Source organism: Monodelphis domestica, chromosome 2 (genome assembly GCF_027887165.1).
Source record: "Monodelphis domestica isolate mMonDom1 chromosome 2, mMonDom1.pri, whole genome shotgun sequence".
Lineage (NCBI taxonomy): Eukaryota > Metazoa > Chordata > Mammalia > Didelphimorphia > Didelphidae > Monodelphis > Monodelphis domestica.
Genome location: NC_077228.1, coordinates 288341283 through 288365704, shown reverse-complemented (window position 1 = coordinate 288365704; position 24422 = coordinate 288341283). Strand labels below are relative to the sequence as shown.

Here is a 24422-nt window from a genome sequence, read left to right as displayed (position 1 = left end):
CTAAAACAAAACCCATTTCCAACCACCCTGGGCCCTAGAGGCCCCAGAGAAGAGAGGGATGGGAAGGAAATAAAAGTAGGAGTTTTTATTGAGTAGAAACTTGAGTCCGTGCATGAGTTTCCTTGCCTATTAAAATCAGAAGGTTGGCAGCCCATATGTATTGAAAAAATATATAGGACCTGGGTTTGAATCCTAGCTCTAGAATTTACCAGCTATACTATATAGCTGGTATATAGCATAAATACTAATATATAAGCATATATACAACATGTATTATATATGTATATATAAATGTACATATACCCTCCTAAGAGCCTGAGTTTCTTAATCTATAATGTAATCTGATTTGATTAGATGGTATCAAGGGTCTCATAAAAGAGTATAGGACCTAGGGCAGCTAGATAGCTCAGTGGATTCAGAGCCAGGCCTTGAAACAGGAGGATCTGGGTGCAAATCTGGCCTCAAAAAAATACTTCCTAGTTGTTGTGACCTTGGGCAAGCTACTTAACCCCAATTTCCTAGCCTTTACCACTTTTCTGCCTTTGAACCCATATACAGAATTGATTGGAAGATGGCATATAAGGGTTTTTTAAAAGAGAGAAAGAGTATAAAATCTGGGTTTGAATCCCAGCTCTAGTATGTGATCTTGGGGTTCCTCCCAAGAGCCTCAGTTTCCTGATTGTTAATATAATCTAGTTGGACTACACAGTCTCATCCTATGATCTTATGATTTTAGATGATTTTAAGGTTCCTTCCAACTCTAAATTCTATGATCCTGTGATTCCTGAAGGGCTTCTTAAAAAACTTCTCTCATTAAAGGAGCTTCCCTAAAGTGAGCTTCACTCATCCCCTGCCTCAAACAGCTTTAATAACTCCCCAATGCTTACTATTCATCCTTTGTTTTTGAAAAGGACCAAAGGCATCACGGGATGATAACCTGACTTTCCTGAGAGTTGGATTTAAATGAGGCAGAGTTGCACAAAGTCATCAGTCTCATTTTCTCTTTCAGAGTCATCCAAGTCCAGTGGCAAGACAAAAATCATAGAGACTGGCAATGGTCCAGGATGCAGCATATGACCTAATCAAGTCTTACTTCAGCTACCTTCATGGCTATTGGAGAACAAATTGTTCTCCTCCATACATTCCACCCGAAGGAGTCTTCACATGCTTGGGATATACACTTCCCTAACTCATCAATGCTTCGGGAGCTGTTGGCAACCCTGGACTTTGTTTAGCCTGGCTGCCAAGATGGTTTTACCAGAGTGTGGCTGCTGTGCATTCTACAGCTTCCTGGAGCCACAGGTAAGAGTTGGGTGAGAGGTCATCACCAGAGATGGATGAGCAGTCCTAAAAAGTGCTTAGTTTTACTTACAAGATAGTTCAAGTTTTTCAGCCTGGCATTCAAGGCTGTCTATGACCTGATGATACCCCTCTGTTTCTAGACTTACATTTCTAGAGTTATATCACACTATCTTAGTAACCTTGGACTAGAAAATCTCTGGAGTACCCTCTGTCTCTGGAGCTATAATACTATGTTCTTTTGAATTCTACTTCTCATCACTGGTCTTATAAAGCTAGATCTATACCTCCCCTTCAGGTCAGGAACTTTGCAGGAAGAGGAATTATATCTATCCTTCAGACTTGTATTTCTGGACATTTCCATAAGCCATCCAATTTTTAAAATATTAATCATTTTGATAGGCAAATTTAATCCTGATGTAACAGAAAACCTTCTAATAATAAGAGCCATACCAAAGGAGAATTGCTACCTTGGGGAATAGTGGGTTCCTTCCAGAGGTGTTCCAGAACTGGCTCACAGCAGGTCCAGAAAGTAAATGGTTAAATTTTCAGGGCAGCAGCTCGGTAGCTCAGTGGATTGAGAGCCAAGCTTAGAGAGGAGAGGTCCTAGGTTCAATCTGACCTCAGACACTTCCTAGCTGTGTGACCTTAGGCAAATCACTTAACTTCCATTGCCTAGCCCTTACTATTCTTAGAACCAATACACAGTATCAATTCTAAGACAGAAGGTAAGGGGTTAAAAAAATTTCAGTGTGAGTATTTATACCTCAGACATTGGCAACCACCATAAATCAGGGCTTGATTTATAGGTTCATTGATAGCCTCAACTTCAGAAAGCGACAGGGAAAAAGTTAATAATGCAGATTAAACTTAAAAGTATGTCCTACATGTATTTTTTTTCCCAGAGTCGATTGTTAAACACTTAACAGAGTACCCCTGGTTCCCTCCTACCAGAGGCTTTCAAGCAGAGACTGGATGACTCTGGGAGGACATTGTATAGAAGAGACTCTTGTTCAATTATGGGTTGGACTGGCTGGCCTCTGGGGCCCTTGCCAGTTCCGAGTCTGTGATTCTGTGATTACACTCACATGTTATATTAGAGTACATTTACTGAATAGAATTGAAAATAAAAGCTACAACATTAAAATTCTCATGGGATTGAGCCCAGATGCTCGGGCTGTTAGAGGGCTGAAAGATAAGTTTCTCAGCATCAGCAAATGATCCTGAGGAAGTTCCCATCATCAGCCCCACTTTGGCCAAGGGAACAGCCTTGGCCCCAAAAACTATTTGTAGAGGAGGGCTAACTCATCCCAAGATCAGAGTCCCAAAGAAGGGAAAAAGAATAGACTAGGCACAAGATAGAAGGAACTCACTCTCCTAATTCCCACAAGGTGAACTTTCTCTTCCTGACAGATTACCCAGTGGTACCTGAAGTCTGGTGGCCACTCCAATGACCATCACCCTGTGCAGCTCCAGGCTCCCACAAGGATCAATCATAGGAGCAAAGATTTAGAGCTGGAAGGGATCTTAAAAGTCATTTAATCCAACCCACTTATTTTGCAGGTAAAGGAACTGAAGCATAGAGCTCAAAGCCTGGAGTCAGGAGGACCTGGGTTCAAATTTGACCTCAGACACTTCCTAGCTGTGTGATCCTGGGCAAGTTATTTAACCCTGATTGTCTAGCCCTTACTGTTTTTATGCTTTAGAATGGATTATTAGTATTAGTCCTAAAACAGAAAGTAAGGGGTCAGCTGGATTGCTCAGTGGATTGAGAGCCAGGACTAGAGATGGAGGTCCTAGGTTCAAATCTGATCTCTCTGATCTCAGACACTTACTGGCTATGTGAGTCTAGGAAAGTCATGTCACCCTGTTTGCTTCAGTTTCCTCCTCTGTAAAATGAATTAGAGAAGGAAATGGAAAACAACTCTAGTGTCTGTGCCAAGAAAATCCCAAATGGGGTCATAAAGAGCTGCACTAGCCTCAGATACTTAGTAGTTATGTGACCCTGGGCAAGTTGCTTAACCCTGCTTACCACAGTTCCCTCATCTATAAAATGAGTTGGAGAATAAAATGGCCAACCCCTCCAGTAGTTTTGCCAAGAAAACCCTAAATTAGTCACAAAGAGTGGGACATGCCTGAGCCCACTAAATAAAAAGAACAACAACTGCCCATGCTGGTTCTGCAGGGTGATAGGGTCTCTTGGGCCTCTTCAGATATATCTCACCAAAAAGTAGTTGATCACTTTTTTTTCAAAGATATTGAGTGACTTTATTGCAAATAAATATAAAAAATTAGATATTAACGAAGGTCTTTCTGGTTCTAAGTTAAATATGCCATCCATCACCACACAATATGATCTTGGATAGATAAATTATATATGTATATATACTTTACTGAGGCTTAAAAATGTAGATATACATATATGTATATGTAATATTTTTAAAGCCTCAGTTTCCTCAAGTGTAAAGTACTGGTGGGTGGACTTACTGTCCTCTTAGATTCCTTGCAACCTTAAATATATGAATTTACAATCCTATGGTCACTTTCTATTCAGAAGATGAGTCTTCTTGACTCCAGACCCTGCACTCTATCCACTGCCTCAGTTTGCTCAACTGTAAAATGTGAATAATAACAGCACCTACTTTGCTGTGGGGATCAAATGAAATTATTGTAAAATAATCCCGGGTCTCTCTGAAGCCAAACAAAGGTACTGAAGGAAAAAAAGTGGGTTCTGGAGCACATCTCTGCTGTCCCTGAACATACTTCCTCATGATGCTTGACCTCTGGAAGCACAGTTTCAAACAATGAAGTATGAGAATGGCCTGATGGAAAACAGCTGGGATGGACAAACCAGCCTGCAGAACAGTGCATGAGAGAGAGAGAGCAGGATGGTTTTTCTGTGGCTCAGGCCGCAAAGATAGACCAAAAGTCTAAGAGATGCAGAGAGTCTGAAACAGAGGAATATCCTATAAGTGGTGCCTGAAGTTGAAAACCAAAGGACACTCATTTCACTGGCAAAGTAGGGAAAGAATTCTAAATAAATATTCATTCAACAAACCTAATTTTTTATTTTAATTGTAATTTTATTTTTATTGTAATTGTAATTTTTATTTTAATTTAATTTTTAATTATAATTATAATTTAAAATTTTAAACAGGTACAATATCAGATATACAGTCTTGGGTCAGCATATCGTCACAGACTTACCTAATAGTAGAACATACACACTCCTCCCTCCAGCCAAAAGGAGATTCTGTTCAATAACCATAGAACAGAAGATGACCAGGGTAAGAAGCATGTGTTGGCACATAGCTTCCCAGTCCCTTTTGCAAAGGTCAGTGCTCATGTCTCCCCATAATCCCCATAACCATCAATCAACCAAAAAGTACATATTAAGTATATTCAGTTCCTACCAGGTACCAGGCATATATATAAAAGGTGCTGGGGATACATAAACGGCACATTTATATAAGGCTTTCAATTTTTCCAAAGCCACAAAGTAATATCTGGGTTATAATAACTGATCTTAGCTCTTCTATTTACAAAGTACTATCAAATCCCTCCTACTTATTGTTCCTCAATATTCCTTGCTAGGAAGCTCTTTTTATGGTGGCAAAGAATTGGAAATTGAGGGTTTGCCCATCCATTGGGGAATGGCTGAACAAATTGTGAGATATGATGGTGACAGAATACTATTGTGCTCTAAGAAACGTTGAGCAGGATGATTTCAGAAAAAGCTGGAAGATTTACATGAAGTGATGCAGAGTAAAATAAGCAGAACCTGGAGAATATTGTACTCAGTAACAGCAAAATTGTTATCAATTGTGAAAAACCTAGCTACTCTCAGCGGTGCAATGATCCAGGACAATTGTGAAGGAGTTATGACAAAGAACGCTAGCCATCTCCAGAGAAAGAACTGTTCTGATGGAGGTGGGCAGTAGCAGAAGCAGGTCCCTCAGGTTCTGAAATCTTGTATTTTTCACATTAGCACTAGTTAAGCACAAGTTGCAAAATCTGTATTGTATTGTTCTGTATTTACACTAGTTTTGTGCTATTGTGGGTCATTAATCACCCATAGTGGTCTTCTACTGTTCTTGGCATTTTCTTAGTTTTTTCTAGACTCTGGAGTGGTTTGCTATTCCTTCTCCAGCTCAATTTATTGATAAGGAAACCAAGGCAAATAGCAGTAAGGGACTTACTAAGGGTCACACAGCTAATAAGTGTCTGAGGCCAGATTTAAACTCATGAAAATGTCTTCTTGACTCAAAGCCCAGGGTTCTATCTACTTTGCCACCTAGAGATTTACATCAAGTTTAAACTTTTCCCTATGTGACTTCTACCCATGGCTCCTGGTTCTGCCCTCTGGGGCCAAAAAAGAACAAATCTAATTCTTCTTTCACATGACCGCCCTTTAAATAGTTGAAGGTAGCTATCATGTTCCCCCTGGCTTTTCTCTTTTCAACCCCAATTGATCTTCAGTTTCTTCAACCAATTTTCATACAACATGAATTCAAAGTAGCAGGTTTCCCCCTCAGGAAAAAGCTAGATGAACAGATATGTTATCCTGAAATTCCTTCACTGCATGAGTTGGACTAGATAATAATGTCGAACTTAAGGCTTGAAAAGCACTTTGCATCTTATCCTCATGACAACCCTAGGAGGGAGGTACTATTATCCCCATTTTTCAGATGAGGAAGTTGAGGCAGACAGAAGTTAAATGATTTGTCTGGGCTAATATTTGTCAGAGGCCAGATATGAACTCAAGATTTTTCTTTTTAAACTTTTATCTTCCATCTTGGACTCAATACTAACTAACTAACTAAGGCAGAAAAGCAGTAAAGGGTAGACAGTTGAGGTTAAGTGGCTTGCCCACACAGCTAGGAAGTGTCTGAAGCCACATTTGAACCCAAGGCTTCCTATTTCCTGGTTCTCTACCCACTAAGCCACTTAGCTGCTCCCAACTTGGGGTTTTCTAAATCTATACGTAGCCCTCTATCCACTGCATTACCCACCTCTCTAACCAAAGTCCTTTCTCACTTTCCAATTCTGTAATTCCATCATTCTTCCACCTTGGGTCATCAAAGCCCAGCTACTTTGTGGTCTCTAAAGTCTCTTCTACAATGATTCTATAAACCTTCTCCTCTCTCTTATCACAAGTTTAATACCCCTTTCCTCCTGCCCTAAGCCAGCTTTCCTCTCCCTCCAGTTTCTCCTAGGCTGTGCCAGCATATTTCCTCAAGAGTTTAAATGACAGCAAAGGTGGGATCCCTGTAGTATATGTGCTTCTATGTTCAAAGCAGACATGACCCAGAAATTGGTTCCTGCCCCCAGCTCTAAATCCCTTGAACCTACTTCTCAGCTTCTCCCCAGATGCTGTTCTCAACAAAGCAGGTGCAGTTTCAAATCAGTCCCAAGGTGGCAGCCATCACCACACACAGGGTTCCCTTGCTTCAGAATTCAATCCAAGGATTCAACAAATACCGATTAAGTCTACTCTGGACAAGTATGAGGAAAGCAGAGATGAGAAATAATAGTCTCTGCCCTCAAGGAATTGACAGATTCCTTGTGTAACTGCTTCAAGGTACTGGGCTGGTGAGGAGGGACACAAAACTATCAGTCATTTGTATTCCCTTCCCACCTTTGTGTCGGGGGACCAGCTAGTTAGCTACCTGTCCTCTGGGGAAAGACCTTCTCTTCAAGCTCTCCTGCAGCCCCTTTCCCTTTGAGGAGTGGTCTTTTGTCAAAGCAGTCCCTGGGCATTCGCCCAATATCTGACTTCCCCAGCCAGATCCATCCCTGCACGATTCCTATTTTGCTGTGAGGTCCAGAGAAACCCTAGTGAATATATATGCTCCCAGCTCTAAAAATCAAGGCTCTGTCTCTATCTCCTTCTCTTTCTTTATCTGTCCCCTTCTGTCTTTGCCCCCTCCGTCTCTGTCTCTGACTCTCCCTCTCTCTGTTTATCCATCTGTCCCTCTATCTGTTTCTCTCTTTCTACCTCTCCCTTTCTGTTTGTCTTTCTGTGTGTCTCTCTCTCCTCTCTCTGTCTCTCTATCTCTCTGCCTTTGTGACTTTCTGTCTCTGTCTCTATCACCTTTATCTCTTCCAGTAGAGGAAGAAGGAAGCAAAGAGGGGATTTTCTGGGGAACCATTACGCAAGCAACTAACAGGAAATGTTATTGAGGAGAAAGGCAATCTCTTCAAGAATAGGAAAGGAAAAGAGGATTTATCATCTGTTTTATAACTGTGTTTGGAGCCACCCATTCTATGGTATACTTTTTTTTTAACCCTTACCTTCATCTTGGAATCCATACTGTGTATTGGTTCCAAGACAGAAAAGTGGTAAAGGCTTGACAATGGGGGTTAAGTGACTTGCCCAAGATCACACAGCTAGGAAGTGTCTGAGGCTAGACTTGAACCCATCTCTAGGGCTGGCTTTCAATTCACTTAGCCACTTACCTGCCCCCACTCTGGTATATTTTTATCATTTTTCTCTTCACTTGATATGAAGGTTGTAAGACTGAGTACTGGGGAGGAGGATGGCACCCTTAATAGGAACAGGGAAATTCAGAAGAAGGAAGACTTTGAGAGGAAAGATCATAAGTTCTACCATGGATATGTTGAGACACCAATGGGGCATCCGTTTAAGATGTCCAAAACACAGTTGGTGGCTAAAGGCTATATAGCCTGAGTGTGGGACTAGAGCTACATATGGAGACATGTATATTATTCACATAGATATAATCTTTACACCCGTGGAACTGATGAGGTGATTAAGTAGTGAAATAATGGTAGGGTTTGGGGGATGGGATTAGATGTTACAATGTAGGGCCAGTATCAGAAGAATAAACCTTGGGAAGGCTATCTGTGGCTGACAGGCCCAGGCCAGGCTGAGCCTGTCCTGAGATAACAAACACAGACCACTATATAACAGGGACAGATTGTTGTATTTAATAAACAAGGGAAGGTGAAAGGGGCACTTGGGATAATCTAAACTAAGGTCAATCTACCTAAACCCACCAGATCTAAATAGCTCTTCACAGAGATTTCTTCTGAATTTCCTACTCTAATCCTCCCTAACTGTCTAAATGCCCAGTCCCTGATCTTAACTAAACCTACAACTAAAGTCCCCTTAGCTAGATTTAAGGAAAGGATCTGCTTTTGCTAGGGCCAGGGAAGGTCTTAGGTCCAAACAGACCCAGACCCGATCTCACAATCACTGCAGATGGATCAGGTTCACCAGGAACTGCCTTGATGAAATACAGCAAGCAGGAAAGGACAGGAGAAGCCACCAAGGAAATTTGCTGCCACCACCTCCAGACATTTTCCAGAAAGACAACGAACAGCCTTAGTCCCAGCCTAACCCTTCTTTCAAAGTTCCAGAATCTTCTTGCTGGTCTCATGCCACTTCTCTCTGCAAACTTACACACTTTCCTTATAACAGTAGACAATATAAAGAGAAAAAAGATGAGGGTCAAGGACAGAACTTCACGGCATAAAGGAAAAGCCAGCAAAGGAGACTGACCAGCACACACATTTTAATAATTAGTCATCATTTTCTTTAGCATAAAGATCAAAGTGAACTCAGGCAAAAATTTCCAAAGACCCGGGGTTTAGCCATCTTCTAAGAAACAATAAGATTAGTTTCTCTTACTCAGAGCTATGGGAAAGCAGAAAAGGGAAATTTTTTTCCCTAGTATTCACTAGGCTGAGCCCCTCATCAGCAGCACATGTCAATTGTGCTTAAAACCAAGGCTTATTTGCCAGTGGAGTTGTGAACTGATCCAGCCATTCTGGAAGGCATATTGGAACTATACCCAAAGGGCTAAATAACTGTGCATTCCCTTTTGATCCAGTAATACCACGACTAGGTCTGTATCCCCAAGAGATCAAAACAAAGGGGAAAGGACTTCCTTGTAAAAAATATTTATAGCTGCTCTTTTTGTGGCTGCAAAGAATTTACAATTTAAGGGATGTCCATCAACTGGGGAATGGCTGAACAAATCGTGGTACATGTTGGTGATGGAATACTATTGTGCTATAAGAAACAATGAGCAAAATGATTTCAGAAAAAGCTGGAAAGACCTACATGAACTGATGCAGAGTAAAATAAGCAGAACCAGGAGAACATTTTACACAGTAACAGCAATATTGTGGAATGATCAACTGTGATAGACTTAGCTACTCTCAGAAATACAATGATCCAGGATAATTCTGAGGAACTTATGGCCAAGAATGCTATCCGCATCCAGAGAAAGAACTGCTGGAGTCCGAATGCAGATGAAAGCACACCATTTTTCACTTGTTTATTTGGGTTCCTGTTTGGGGATTTGGGTTCTATCTGATTATTTTCTTACAAAAATAAACAATATGGAAATTTAATTTTTTTAAAAGCATGGCTTATCTCCTTGCTCCAGCAGAGTTCTGCTATTCCCAGAACACCTCTGCCAGTTTCAGCTCCCCATTCTCCTCCATTGAGAGTGTAAACTGAGACCCAAAGCCCTTTGGTATGGGATTCTCTCCTCATTGGTGGAGATTAATGCTCTTCACCTGCTTGAGGGGTAGGGTAAAGTCGCCAAGAACAAGAAAAAATTGAGGTTCACTCCTCTTTGAACTCTGGTTTCTTTGTCTTTTCAAACTGCAAATGCTTCTGACTTCAAGCTTCTGGAGAAAAGATGGGTGGGGCCAACACCACTTCAAGTTGCTGAAGGAAAAGACTGGGAAGAAGCCAACTTGAAAGGAGGTGGCAGTCTCCATCATGTTCCTATCCTGTCTGCTACACTAGACACTTCATGAATTTCCCCTTGGGTGAGATTTAGGACTCTCTTTGTTAAGCTGTTACATTACTCCCAATGGGAGAACTTTTTCACTCTGTATTGTCTGGTACGTATTTTATATATACTTTCTCTGATTTTTGTTTTCCTTTCAACTAGGATAAATGGATTTCTTTGCTATTTCCTATGTGTATTCATTGTACAACTGACATTTGATGGGAAAAAATTAAACTGTGGATATAAAACTTGGAGTTTTGTTTCCCTCAAATGAATGAAACAGCAATCAAAGTTAGTTTGGACATGAAAATCACATCCCCCTAGACTAGCAATATTTAAGGAAACAGATCAACATAATTCTAGCCCAGTACATCTTTCTGAGGAGGGCTGTTGTATGGTGGAAGAATGTGGGAACATGATGGTGGGGATCACAGTTATTGTAAACAACAAAACAACCCCAATTCCATGGGAAAACTCACATGTGACCAGGCACTGAGTCTCCTTTGTTCTGTCCTATACAACATCCGAAGACCTGGGTGCAATTCAAAGTTCTACCACTGTCCTGCCATTGCCCAAAACTGGCCTCATAAGTAAACTTCCCCCAATAAAACCTATTTACTATTCTGTTGGCATGGACCCCCTCTTTATTTAGTTCCCCAATTATTTCTCCTCAGAGGAGACCATCCTTTTGGACGGACTTCTACCCTACAAGTATCTCCTGGAGAAAAGTGAGGGGAAAAGAGACTAGAGATTATCTATCTCCCTTAGATATTACTAGTCTAAGGTTTGTGGTTTTTCAGGATCAAGGTAAACTTCTTATCACTGTTTTTTAATGGGGAAAGAAGGACCAGCATTGCAGAGCCAGAAAAGCCAGCTTCTATGCCTTCTACTCTTAGCCAACTCTGCCCAACCCCTCATACAGGAACATACAGGATCTCCACCATTGAGAAGAGTCCCATATCAAGAGGCTCTGGAATGAAGGTTACAAAAGACTGGAAAACAATTAGCACTCTGTTCTCTCCTCATGGCCACCCAACTCTAGCATATGAGCTTCTTCCAGTCAAAAACTTCCCTCAAAAATCAATTTCTTATGCAAATCAAAACAATGCTGAGATACAACTCACACCTAGCAGATTGGCCAATATGACAGTAAAGAAAATGATAAATGTTGGAGGACTTCTGGCAAAATTAGAATATTAATGCATTGCTGGTGGAGTTGTGAATTAATCCAACCATTCTGGAAGGCAATTTAGAACTATGCCCAAATGCCTTTAAAAGACTGTCTGCCCTTTGATCCAGCCATACCACTGCTGGGTTTGTACCCCGAAGAGATAATAAGGGAAAATATTTGTACAAAAATATTTATAGCCACACTGTGTGGTGGCAAAAAATTGTAAAACAAGGATTTATCCATCGATTGGGGAATGGCTGGACAAATTGTAGTATCTGATGGTGATGAATATTATTGTGCTGTGAGGAATAATGAACTGAAGGATTTCTATGTGAACTGGAAAGACCTCATGAACTGATGCAGAGCAAAATGAGTAGAACCAAGAGAATATTGTACATTGAAAGTGAAACACTGTGAAACTATCCAATGTAATGGGCTTTTACTACTAGTAGTAATGCAGTAATCCAAGACATTCCTGAGGGATTTATGAGAAAGAATACTATCCACATCCAGAGAAAGAACTATGGGAGTAGAAATGCAAAAGAAAAACTTATGTCTTATAACTTATCACTTGTTTATATGGGTATATTATTTAGGGTTTGAGCTCTAAAAGATTGCTCTACAGTAAAAATGAGTAATGTGGAAATAGATATCAAATGATAACATTTGTACAAACTAGTGGAATTGCTCATTGGCTCTGGAAGCAAGGAGGGAAAGAAAATAAATCATGTGAATACAGAAAAAAATTTTTTAATAAAATAAAATTTTTAAATAAAAAAGTACTTAAAATTTTTTTAAAATTAGTTTAAAAAAATTTTAAGCAATTTCTTTAGGTGAAGATAGTTGGCTCAGTGGATTGATAGCCAGGTTTAGAGACAGGAAGTCTTGGGTTCAAACCTGGCTTCACATACTTCCTAGCTGTGTGACTCTGGCCAGTCACTTAACCCTTACTTAACATAGCCCCTACTGCTCTTCTGCTTTGGAACCAATACACAGTACTGATTCTAAGATGGAGGGTAAAGGTTTAAAAAAAAAAACACTAATTTCTTCCTGCTCATCCCACCCCCAAGTGAGAAGGCACCATCATGCAATTGGAAAAACCTCTTCAACTAGAAAGAAACTGCAGTCCAAAAGTTCCTGTCCCTTAATCACTCAATTTCCAAGCTTTTACCATAAGGTATAGTCCCTTTAAAATCCTTTTCACATGAAGTAATTTAGCTAAATATGGAAGAAAAAGTAATTTTGTACAAAGAAAAATATTTAAATGAATTGTTAATAAATATGACATTGCTATAACTAACCTAATGCCTGAAAACTGCTAAAATATGCATGTGAAGAAACATAACTTTCTAGTAGGATTTGAGTTTTAAACAGAAAACAAACTGTTGTATAATATAAAGGATGAAATCCCCTTTTGAAAGATGTAGGATGATGCTTTATTTGTGTGTGAAAAGTATGATGGTTTAAAGAGACAGGAAAAAAATTAACAAAAACTAGAAAAATATGAATACAAAAAAAATGTTTCAAAGACATAAAATGAGATGCTGGACTGTTCAGGACTTAAGATTTGCAGGGCATTATAGTCTCTTATTTCATTTGTATTTAATTGTTTTATTATTTAAGGGTATAAAACAAAAAAATGAGAAATCATATTTAAGAGTAAGGGTTTTTTGTATAGTGGACGCCTGCTGGTAGTCTAGTGAAGCCTATGGACTTTTTCTTTTCTTTTTTTTTAAACCCTTACTTCATTCTTTTTTAAAATTAATTAATGTAGTCAATTTAGAACATTATTCCTTGGTTACAAGAATCACATTATTTCCCTCCCCTCACCCTACCCTTCCCACAGTGGACACGCAATTTCATTGGGTATTATATGTGTCCTTGATCAGAACCTATTTCCATGCTGTGTTAACACTAGGATGTTCATTCAGAGTCTACATCCCCAGCCATATCCCCTCGACCCATGTGATCAAGCAGTAGTTTTTCTTCAGTGTTTCTACACCCACAGTTTATCCTCTGGATGTGGATAATGTTTTTTCTCATATATCCCTCCAGTTTGTTCAGGATCAATGCATTACCACTAATGGAGGAGTCCATTACATTCGGTTGTACCACAGTGTATCAGTCTATGTGTACAATGTTCCCCTGGTTCTGCTCTTCTCACTCTGCATCACTTCCTGGAGGTTGTTCCAGTTCACATGGAATTCCTCTAGTTCATTATTCCTTTGAGCACAATAGTATTCCATTCTTCCTTCCTTCCTTCCTTCCTTCCTTCCTTCCTTCCTTCCTTCCTTCCTTTCTTTCTTCTTTCTTTCTTTCCAGTAGGAGATAAAATTTTATTATAGATTTTAACAGGTTTTTTAAATTTTTATTTAGAATATTTTTCCATGGTTACATGACTCATGATTTCCCCTCCCAAAGCTAACAAGCAGTTCCACTGGGTTATACATGTATCATTGTTCAAAACCTCTTTCCATGTCATTCATATTTGCAGTAGAGTGATCCTTTAACATCAAAACCCAGTGCCTATGGCACTACGTGGTTGATCATATATTTTTCTAATGCATTTCTGGTTCCACAGTTCTTTCTCTGAATGTGGATAGTGTTCTTTCTCATAAGTTCCTCTGGATTGCTATGGACCTTTTCTTGAAAAACATTTTAAATTCACAAAATACCATATATATACATATATATGATTACAAAGGAAACCAGTTCTATTGAAATAAAGATATAATCTTCCCATCATATTCCTAGATCCCCTTGAATCTATGTATATTAAGAACTCCTGGTCTAGACAATCACTTCACACCCACTTAAAGCAAGTGCCAAAATGTTATGCCCTGATACTGTGATAGAGGTTTCAAACCCTAGAACTGGAATTACAGTCTGGGAAATTGCTGGAACCTCAGTCACAGCAGGGGAGGGGCCCCAGGAGATGTTCTGGAATCCTGGGAGAGCAAGAGAGTGTCAGAGAGGCAGTTAGCTCTCAATCCTGAGACAGCCTAAGAAAAGGTCTGGTCAAGACTTTGCTCTTGAGGAAAGACATCTTCTCCTGGTGATTGGACACCCTTCCCCCCACCAATTCCCAACTGAAGTGGCCAGGTTAGAGAAGACACCAAGCAGCTGACAAGATCACCTGACAGCTCCTGGTGCCCTGGGTCTGGTCAGTGCCCAGGAGGGCCAAGACCAGGGCCATCCAAGCCTGAATCTCTCAGAGCCCAAGGCTGCCAAGGCCTGAGTTCCCCAACTTGAGGAGGGAGGTAAGGGTAGCTAGAGGATACCTTTCCCTCTTTCCTCACAAAAAAAAAAAAACACCCTTTCTGCAGACATTTCCCTGTGTTATTCCCAAATTGATCGGTTAGAATAAAGTTTGTCATCTTTCCCCAACTGACACTAATGTGAGTAGGAAACAGTTCCAGCTCTCTCTCTCTCTCTCTTTCTCTCTCTCTCCCTCCCTCTGTCTCTCTCTTTCTCTCTCTCTCCCTCCCTCTGTCTCTCTCTCTCTCTCTGTCTCTCTCTGTCTCTGTCTCTCTCTCTCTCTCTCTCTCTCTCTCTCTCTTTCTCTCTCTCTCCCTCCCTCTGTCTCTCTCTCTCTCTCTTTCTCTCTCTCTCCCTCCCTCTGTCTCTCTCTCTCTGTCTCTCTCCCTCCCTCTGTCTCTCTCTCTCTTTTTCTCTCTCTCTCCCTCTCTCTCTCTCTCTCTCTCTCTCTCTCTCTCTCTCTCTCTCTCTCTCTCTCTCTCTCTCTCTCTCTTTCTGTTCGGAGTGAGCAGTCATAGCTGAGGGGAGGCTGAAGGGGGGGAACTACTCACTCCCCTTCTCCTCTCCTTTGGCCAGGTTAAACAGCAGCTGTCTCCCCTGAACCCTGCTTTGAGAGGGGAGGTCTCTACTTTTTTTCTCTCTCTCTCTCTTTACCACCAGACTAACCCTCTATTACAATACCTTAGCAAGATGATAATATGTCTAAATCAATTAAAGACTTTAGACTAAGTACAAAAAGTCTTAAAAATCCACTGAATAAGCTAGAGTGACTAACAGGAAGTCTGTTCCAAATGGGTATGGGACTTTTTAATACACTTGGATGAGGGGAACCAGGGGAGGGAAGAGCAGTATGAAACTAGGAACTAAATCAGAGCCCAAGCAATTTAAGTAATCACTGAGAAAGAAGAGAGGACTCCAGTCAAAAATAAAAAATTTTAAAACCTTGCGTTCCTTTTTAGAATCAATACTGTGTATTGTTTCTAAGGCAGAAGAGCACTAAGGGCTAGACGAAGGTTAGGTGACTTGCCCAGGGTCACACAGCTAGGAAGTGTCTGAGGTCACATTTGAACCCAGGCTCTCCCTATCTCCAAGGCCTGGCTCTCAATCCACTGAGTCACCCAGCTGCCTTGTCCAGTCAATTTTTTTTTTTACAAAGAATTGTTTGAGCCAGGGGGAAATAGGAGTTGAATACCTCCATCTTGATCTTGGTTTCTTTCCCCCTACCTTGAATGGAGAAGTATCGTCTGAATTTCAAAGGACCCAGAGGATTGGATTTCTCCATATTTCCATTGGTGTCCTAGCAGATGGGATGGCAATATCTGTATCAGGAGCCAAAGACATATTGAGCAAGATGGGTAAGGCTCTACAAGAGCTCAGTAAAAAAACTACACCATACCTACCTAAAGGTAACATCTTGAAAATTCCAGAGACTTTGCCAATCGTATACTTTAATCTTGAGCCTACTGTCCTCTGGAATCCATATGGACTAGTAGGAGAGATATTTTATATGAGGTATACCACCATAGCAAATACCTATTCATTTGAATTGATAACCATGGGTCGTAAGGGCTCCCAAACATTAGAAAGACAACCCCAGTCCCTTAGGACTCCCCTCGAGAATTGTAAGGACAGAAGTAACAAGCTTTATTCTGAAGATGCATCATGAGGAAATTGAGATAAATCAACATATACTACATATGTAAGAACTTGAAGAATAAAATAGGATTATAAGAGGACTATCTATTTTATAGAGAAATTTTTATGAATTATTACCTTTTTAAATGAAAGGTGAGTCCCTGAGGACTCTAATTCACGCTGTTGTGGTGATGTGATGGAGGTGGACAGTGAAAGAAGCAGGACCTTCATGTTCTGAAATCTTGTTTTCTTTTACCAGTTAGCACTAGTAAAGCACAAATTACAAAATCTGTATTATTAATAATTTACATTAGTCTTATACTGTTCTATATTATTAATCATCTACGTTAGTCTTGTATTGTTCTGTATTTGCACTAATTTTATATTCTTCTGTATCATTAATCATCTATAGTGGTCTTGTACTGTGCTGTATCCTCCCTAAGTTCCCCACTTAGATAAAGGTATTCCATGAGGGTAGGGAGAACTCTCCTATGATAACAAATGATGGCAGGTGGAACAATGGAGGAAACACAAGACACTGCACTGAAGACTCTGGCAGTCCAGGGGAATCCCCCAATCCTGCGCATGTCCTCCCTCTTTGGTGTCCTTAAGTTCACCTATGATGTGTCAGACCCCAAACATGCCACTACCTAGACATGCACCCTCCTCCTCGATGCCCATTTTGAGGGGGTTATGCCTAGAACAGCCCAAAATACCTAGGGATGATCTATTCTGGGAAAAAATGGATATTTCCCTGAAATTGAAGGTGGCAAGCCCCCAGACACTTAATAAATATGCAAACCTTGATCTACAACTTGGGCCATTCTATTAGCCTTAATAAACACTTTTATACCTCTGGACAGAATAGAATTTTGAGCCTCCAATTCTTTGGGAAAGATCCTGCTATAAACTTTGGTGTGTTTTCCCACAACAGATATATATATATAGGAGATGGGAGACAGAAGTCAAAGCTGATACGGTGAAAAGATAAAAGGACTTAAAAAAGAAGAGAAAAACAGCAGAGGATTAAAAGCTGCTTGTCATAGCACAGCAGAAGCAGAAATAGAAGCAACTGGGGCAGTTAGGTGGCTGAGAGGATTGAGAGCCAGGTCTAGAGATGGGAGGTCCTGGGTTCAACTCTGGTCTCAGACACTTCCCAATTGTGTGACCCTGGGAAAGTCACTTAACACCCATTTCCTAGCCTTTACTACTCTTCTGCCTTGGAACCAATGTATACTATTGACTCTAAAACAGAAGGAAATGGAAGGAAGGCAGGAAGGAAGGCAGGAAGGAAGGCAGAAAAGAAAGAAAGAAAGAAAGAAAGAAAGAAAGAAAGAAAGAAAGAAAGAAAGAAAGAAAGAAAGAAAGAAAGAAAGAAAGAAAGAAAGAAAGAAAGAAAGAAAGAAAGAAAGAAAGAAAGAAAGAAAGAAAGAAAGAAAGAAAGAAAGAAAGAAAGAAAGAGAAAGAAAGAAAGAGAAAGAAAGAAAGAGAACGAAAGAACGAAAGAAAGAAAGAAAGAAAGAAAGAAAGAAAGAAAGAAAGAAAGAAAGAAAGAGAAAGAAAGAGAGAGAGAGAAAGAAAGAGAGAAACAGAGAGAAAGGGAAGGCGGAGGGGAGAGGAAAGGAAAGAGTAGGGAAGGGGGAGGAAAGGAAGGAGTGGAGATGGGGGAGGGAGGAAGGAGTGGAGATGGGGGGGGGGGAGGGAGGAAGGGAAGAGAGGCAATAGAAGCAATTAGGAGAACAACATTATTCTAGAATTCCCCCATCCAAGTACTAACCAAATCCAACCTTGCTTAGTTTCTGAGGATAGACAAGATTGGATGCATTCAGGATTGTTTGATAATAGTAAGGACAATGCAAAGATCTAGAAATTTGATGCCATTGTGAATTTAAGAAAAGGCAAATCTTGCCAAAGGATTGCATTCCACTTGGGTAAGGTGAAAAAACAGATGATTATTTTGGACCACACTGTATTTGCTATTCCACAGTAGATACAAATTTAGCAAGGAGAAGCAAGGTGAAATGAAAAGCAGGGGCATATCAAGGAATAATCATTATTCTAGAAACCTCATGCCCACCCAAAGAAGACAAAAGTACCTTAGCACCTTTGGTGGCAACCAAAGAAAACAAATAATGTGCTTGATATTATTATTGTTATTATTATTTTAGAAACCTTTTCCTTCCCTTTTAGTATCAATACTGTATATTGATTCTGAGGCAAAAGGGTGGTAAGAGCTAGGCAGTGGCAGTTAAATGACTTGCCTAGGGTCACACAGCTAGGAAATGTCTCAGGCCAAATTTGAACTCAAGACTCAAATTTGAACTCCTGTCTCTAGCCCTGGCTCTCAATCCACTAAGCTACCTAACCGCCCCTCCAAAAAAATGTACTTTATAAAGATCCATGACCAAAGAAGCCCATCTGAATGGCTTGGGAAAAAGAGACCTCACCTCCAGCCCCACTCCCACATAAACCCTCAGACAAAAATATGGAAAAAAAATAGGAAGAAACTCCTAGATTAAGGGTTCTTAGCATTTTTGAGTCATGGACCCTTTTACTCAGCTTAGGGACCCTTTCTCAGAATAATACTTTTATGGGTTTTTTTTCCATTAACAAACATCTTTTTTCTCTCCCTTTCATTTCCCCCTCTTGCTGAAAAAAAAAAAAGAAAGAAAAGAAAATATGCATAGTCAAGTAAAATAAGTTCCATCATTGATTATATGCAAGGAAATCTCTTATTCTACATAAAAATAATGTTTTTAAATGCACAAAATAAAATACACAGAAATACAAAGGGAACTGATTATATTGAAATAGTTATTAAAAACAATTTTAAAGCCAAATTTATTGAGCCCAGATTAAGAACTCCCATTCCAGATAGTAACAAATCTGCAGAAATAACATCTACTGTCTAACCTTATCACAGAAAGAGTAATTATGTCCTTGGTCCATCTGTCCTACAGAAAACAAAGTCCTGGCCTCCACAATTCCTGCTGTGAGGCCAATAACAGAATCTGAAAAGACAAAGTCCTTTCCTAAAGGCATAGCACTGTATCATTTGGGAATGGGGTTACAGCAAAGGACCCTGGGACATCACTGTATGGAAACAGGACACAGAGTAGAACAAATGCTTCCCAGATTCCAGCAAGCTAAAATACTAAAACTCTAACTCTGAGCCATCTGGCCCCCTTCCATCCTTTTGAAAAGGGGATAAACAGGACTATAGGGCAGTGTTATATATTCAGTTCTGCAAGCATTTATTAAGCACCTACTATATGCCAGGCTATTTTGCTAGGTGCTAGGGATACAAAGACAAAAATGAAGAATCCTTGCTCTCAAGGAAAGAAAGTCTCTGCTCTCATATGCTACAAGGGTAAACACAAAACAGTGACAAAATATGAAGTATATGAGCTCCTCTTCCTGAGTTCAAATTTGAACTTCAACACTTCCCTGGGCAACTCACTTAACCCTGCCACTGCTAACCCTTCCTACTCTTCTGCCTTGGAACCAATACACAGTATTAGTCTAAGTCAGAAGATAAGGGTTTCTTAATAATAATAATAATAATAATAAGTAGATAGGATTCGAAGCAGGGAGTCAGAAGGATCTGGGTTCAAATGTGACCCCAGTCAAATGTGACTTCCTAGCTGTGTGACCCTGGGCAAGTCACTTCACCTTGTTTGCCTCAGTTTCCTCATCTGTCAAATGAGCTAGAGAAGGAAATGGTAAACCACTTTAATATGTTTGCCAAGAAAACTCCTGATGGGGTCATGAAGAGACAGAAATGACTAAAATAACTCAATAACTTGAGCTGAATAAACCTTGAGATTCCAAGAATAGGAGTAAAAGAGGCAAACCATTCCAGACCTAGGAGACAGCCTATACAAAGGAAATAAGATGTCACATATAGGGAATAGCAAGTAGAACATTTTAATTGGAACATGGTTTGCAAAGGGGAGTAATGGAAAATAAGTCTAAAAATATAGGTTAAAGCCTGATTGTGACATTCTTTAAATACCAAATGGAGAAGTCTGTATGTGTCCTAGAGGCAATTGGGAGCCACTGGAGCTTTTTGAGCAGAGCAAGTTACAGGGTTAGATCTTTGTTTTAGGAATGTCCATTTAGATGCTATATGGAAGATGGATCAATGAGGGGTAGATGCAAGAGACAGAGAGAACATTTAAGAGGATATTCTGACCTAAATGCAAATGATTCATACCTGAATGAGATTCCACACTTTTATCTGAGATGGAAAAAAAGTGTCTTAGAATCTTTTTTCCATTAAAGAGGCCAACTGACGTACCCCATGTGGAACCAAATTAGGGAAGCCAGCAGGTCATCTTCCCCAAGCCAAAACTTGCTGGATCTACCATGATGGAGGGAAGTAGAGAAGAGAACTTCTATAAAATAAGGAAATAAGTGACTACTTAAATCAACTTAACCAACATTTATAAAGCATTTACTGTGTGCGAAGCATTAGGGAGGTCCTGAAGACACAAAAATGGAAGAGTCCCTGTCTTAAAAGGATTTTGAGTCTCCAGGGGTCTGAGGTGAATCACATCAGATTGCACTCAGGAGAAATGATCCTTAAATTTTCAGTTGGACATTTACACTTCTGAAATCAGTAAATACTACAAATGAGGGTTGATTTTGTATTTTGTTGATAGTCTAAACTTAAGAACCTGATAGAAAAATAATAATAATACAAATTAAACTTGAAAGTATGTTGTACATGTATGGTTGTTAAACATTTACTGGCATACTGCCACATATACAATTTTATGAGATTTAAAAATATTTATTCATTTCTATCATTCAAGGCTCAGGTTCATTCCTCCTTCAGTTTTGGGTTAGCCAAAAGCCTGTCTTCTCTTAATATTTTTTTGTACTTCTCCAATTCATTTTTTTTAAACCCTTACCTTCCATTTTGGAATCAATACTGTGTATTGGCTCCAAGGCAGAAGAGTGGTAAGGGCTAGGCAATGGGGGTCAAGTGACTTGCCCAGGGTCACACAGCTGGGAAGTGTCTGAGGCCAGATTTGAACCTAGAACCTCCCATCTCTAGGCCTGGCTCTCAATCTACTGAGCTACCAGCTGCCCCCTTCCAATTCATTTTAGTTCAGGATATTTATTTCCCCAATTACATGTAATAATAATTTTCAACATGTTTTCAAAAATTACAAGATCCAAACTGTCTCCCTCCCTCTCATCCCTCTTCCCACTTGGAGATGGTAAATAGTTTGATCTGGGTCATACATGTATTATCATGTAAAACACACTTCTATATCGTTCATTGTTAAGAGCGGATTCATACAAAACTCAAACCCCAAATAAGACCATAAATACACTAATGTGAAAGATAGCATGCTTTGCTCCACATCCATCTGATTCAAACAGTTCCTTCTCTGGGGATGGATAACATTCCCTAACATAAATTTTTCAGAATTATCCCAGATCACTGTATTGCTGAGAGTAGCTAAGTCTTCATCATCGTACAATATTGCTGTTACTGTGTTCTCCTGGTTCTGCTCATTTCCCTCTGTACCAGTTCCTGCAGATCTTTCCAGCTTTTCTAAAATCATCCTGCATTTCTTACAGCACAATAGTATTCCATCACCAACATATAGCACTATTTGTTCAGCCATTCCCCAAATGATGGGCAATCCCTCGATTTCCAATTCTTTGCCACCACAAAAAGAGCTGCTATGAATATTTTTGCACAAGAAGGTCCTTTTCCCTTTTTTATGATCTCTTTGGGATACAGACCCAGTAGTAGATCAAAAGCTATGCACAATTTTATAGCCCTTTGGGTATAGTTCCAAATTGCCCTTCCTTCTGTGAATATTAATCTCACCTGACCAATACCTGATTCCTGGAATAATGTTTAAGAAAGACTATTTAACATGCTAACCTCATCCAAATAAAGAACAGTGGGAGCAGAAACGCAGAAGAAAAACATATGATTGGTCATGTGGTTTGATGGGAATATGATCAGAGTTTTGGTGTCAAAAGATATCTCTATTGCAAATATGAATAATATGGAAATAGATTTTAAACAATGATACCTGTATAACCCAGTGGAACTGTTTATCAGCTCCAGGAGAGGGGAGAAGGATGAGGGGTGGGAAAAATCATGAATCTTGTAACCATGGAAAAATAATCTAAATAAATAAATTTTAAATTTTAATTTTAAATTAATTTTAATTTAAAAAATTTAATATGCCTCTGATAAAAGCCAAAGTGGAGTTTGCACTCCCAGAGTGATTTAGTTATCTATTAGCTCCCTGATGTCAGTTTTCTTGATTGTCTTGGTGACATGTAAATCTTTCCCCTCAACTGCCCTCTAACTAAAACTCTAAATGTAGTTTATGCTGTAACCTGTCTTAATTTATCTATAGAGTCTATTAAACTAGATTTGTTTCCTTAAGGGATGTATGAGATTATAACTTTGCTTAAATAAGTTTGTTCAACTTTTATGACCATTGAAGAAGGCGTGGGGTTACAAATCTATCTTTTCTTTAACTTTTGTAACCTAAGAAGAAGGTCTAAGATTGTAGTATGTAAAAGAATTATTATTCTGTCACTCTGAGGTAATTTTGTCCACAAGAGACCTTGTTAGAATCCTAATCTTTGTTTTGTTTTGTTTTGTTTTGTTGCTGTTGTTTGAGACTGAACCTATGCTTAAGCATAATAAAAATTAGGTTTTTCTGTCTATAATTTCTTCATTGTGCTGAGTCAATTTTAGCAGCAAAAATACTTCCCACATAAACTTAGAAAAGAGATATTTGTCCCATAACAACATATATACCCTGTGGCTCCCCTCAAATGTGGGTCAGCAGACAGGTTACCCCAGGACTGAGGCAATCTGTGGAACCATCACTCACAGACCTCCTAGGGATAGGCTTATTCTTACCAGTCATCCAAAGGACACTTTAGTTCAACTCAAGACATTTACTCAAATGACAAAACAAATAATGTGGAAAAAAAAAGATTCCCTTCTCTCCCCAGGATAACCCATGCATATATGGAGTACCGTCTTCCCCAAGTTACCACATCACAGGTTGGGAAAAACTATTAGAGACTTCTTCTCATAAGGCTACTTTCCTTCTATTTTGTATGTATCTTGAATATACATCAAGATATAAATTCCTGAGAGCAAGGACTTATTTTCTTTCGTATCACCAGCATTTAGCACAATGCCTGGCATATAGTAAATGCTTAATAAATATTTGTTGAGGGAGCAGCTAGGTGCCTTAGTGAACTGAGAGCCAGGCTAAGAAAGGAGATCTCCTGAGTTCAAATCTGACCTCAGACACTTACTAGTTGTGTGACCCTGGAAAAGTCATTTAATCCCTATCACGTCATCCTTCCTACTCTTCTGCCTTGGAACCAATATCCATATGGATTCTAAGATAGAAAGTAAGGGTTTAAAAAAATAAATATTTGCTGATTGTTCAATAAAAATCCTACAAATATACATGGCTAGAAAATAGGCACAAAGGGGCACACACCAGGAATTCATTTGGTCAAGACACACATGTATAGCATACACACCCTGCCAAGACAACTTCTGCATGCAACCCTGCAGGGCTGTCAAGATCTTCTGAAGACTGCATCATGCTGCTCTCTGCTGAGCAGATTGTTCTGCCAGTCACCTTGCCTCCACTGGCCATTACTCTACCAGTCTTATGGATATTCCCTCTCTGTGCCACTAGTTTCTGGACTTTGTCTTTTCAGGACCATCTATTGGCCATCTCAGCTCCCTGTGAAGCACAGAAACTAGAAAGTATCTCCTTGGTCCAGCAGGATGATGTCTCTTTTAATACTTAGCTGCTGGGTCTATGAACCACCGGATCTAGATAAGTACAGTCAAACAAAAACAAGCTAAAATGGTCCAGGAGAAGTTAGTGCTTATTTCTGGTGCTAAGTCAAAAGCCATTGTTCCGGACAACTATATGACTTCAGGTTGGAAAATTTCCTAGAAACTTCCATTTAACCCCAATTTTCTCCCTCCCTCCCAATTCATTTCACAGAATCATGTTATATTTTTTTTTTTATTTTAGAATTAGGAGAGACCTCAGATAACATTATCTTACCCATATTTAAAAAAAGATTTGGACTTTCAGTGACTTGAAAACTTCCAAAGAGGGGAACATACTTCATCCATAGTAGTAGTCTCTCGGTAACCGAGGATGACGTTTGTCTTTGTGCGCTTTCATCTGTGATGTAGATGAGTGCACAAAAAACACTTGTGCGTGGGCTGCCCATTATACCACTTTTCAATAGTTCCA

The 24422-nt window shown here is 39.6% G+C and overlaps 1 protein-coding gene across 2 annotated transcripts in view; it reads left to right on the top strand.

Moving 5' to 3' along the window:
- AARS2 (alanyl-tRNA synthetase 2, mitochondrial) overlaps nucleotides 1-24422 on the top strand; it is an 89164-nt gene that overhangs the window by 27326 nt on the left and 37416 nt on the right. For both annotated transcript variants that reach the window (XM_056818325.1, XM_056818326.1), the window contains one exon: nucleotides 1010-1302. In XM_056818325.1, coding sequence (XP_056674303.1) covers nucleotides 1165-1302 — 138 coding nt within the window. In that variant the 5' untranslated portion in view covers nucleotides 1010-1164. The remainder of the gene's footprint in view (nucleotides 1-1009; nucleotides 1303-24422) is intronic.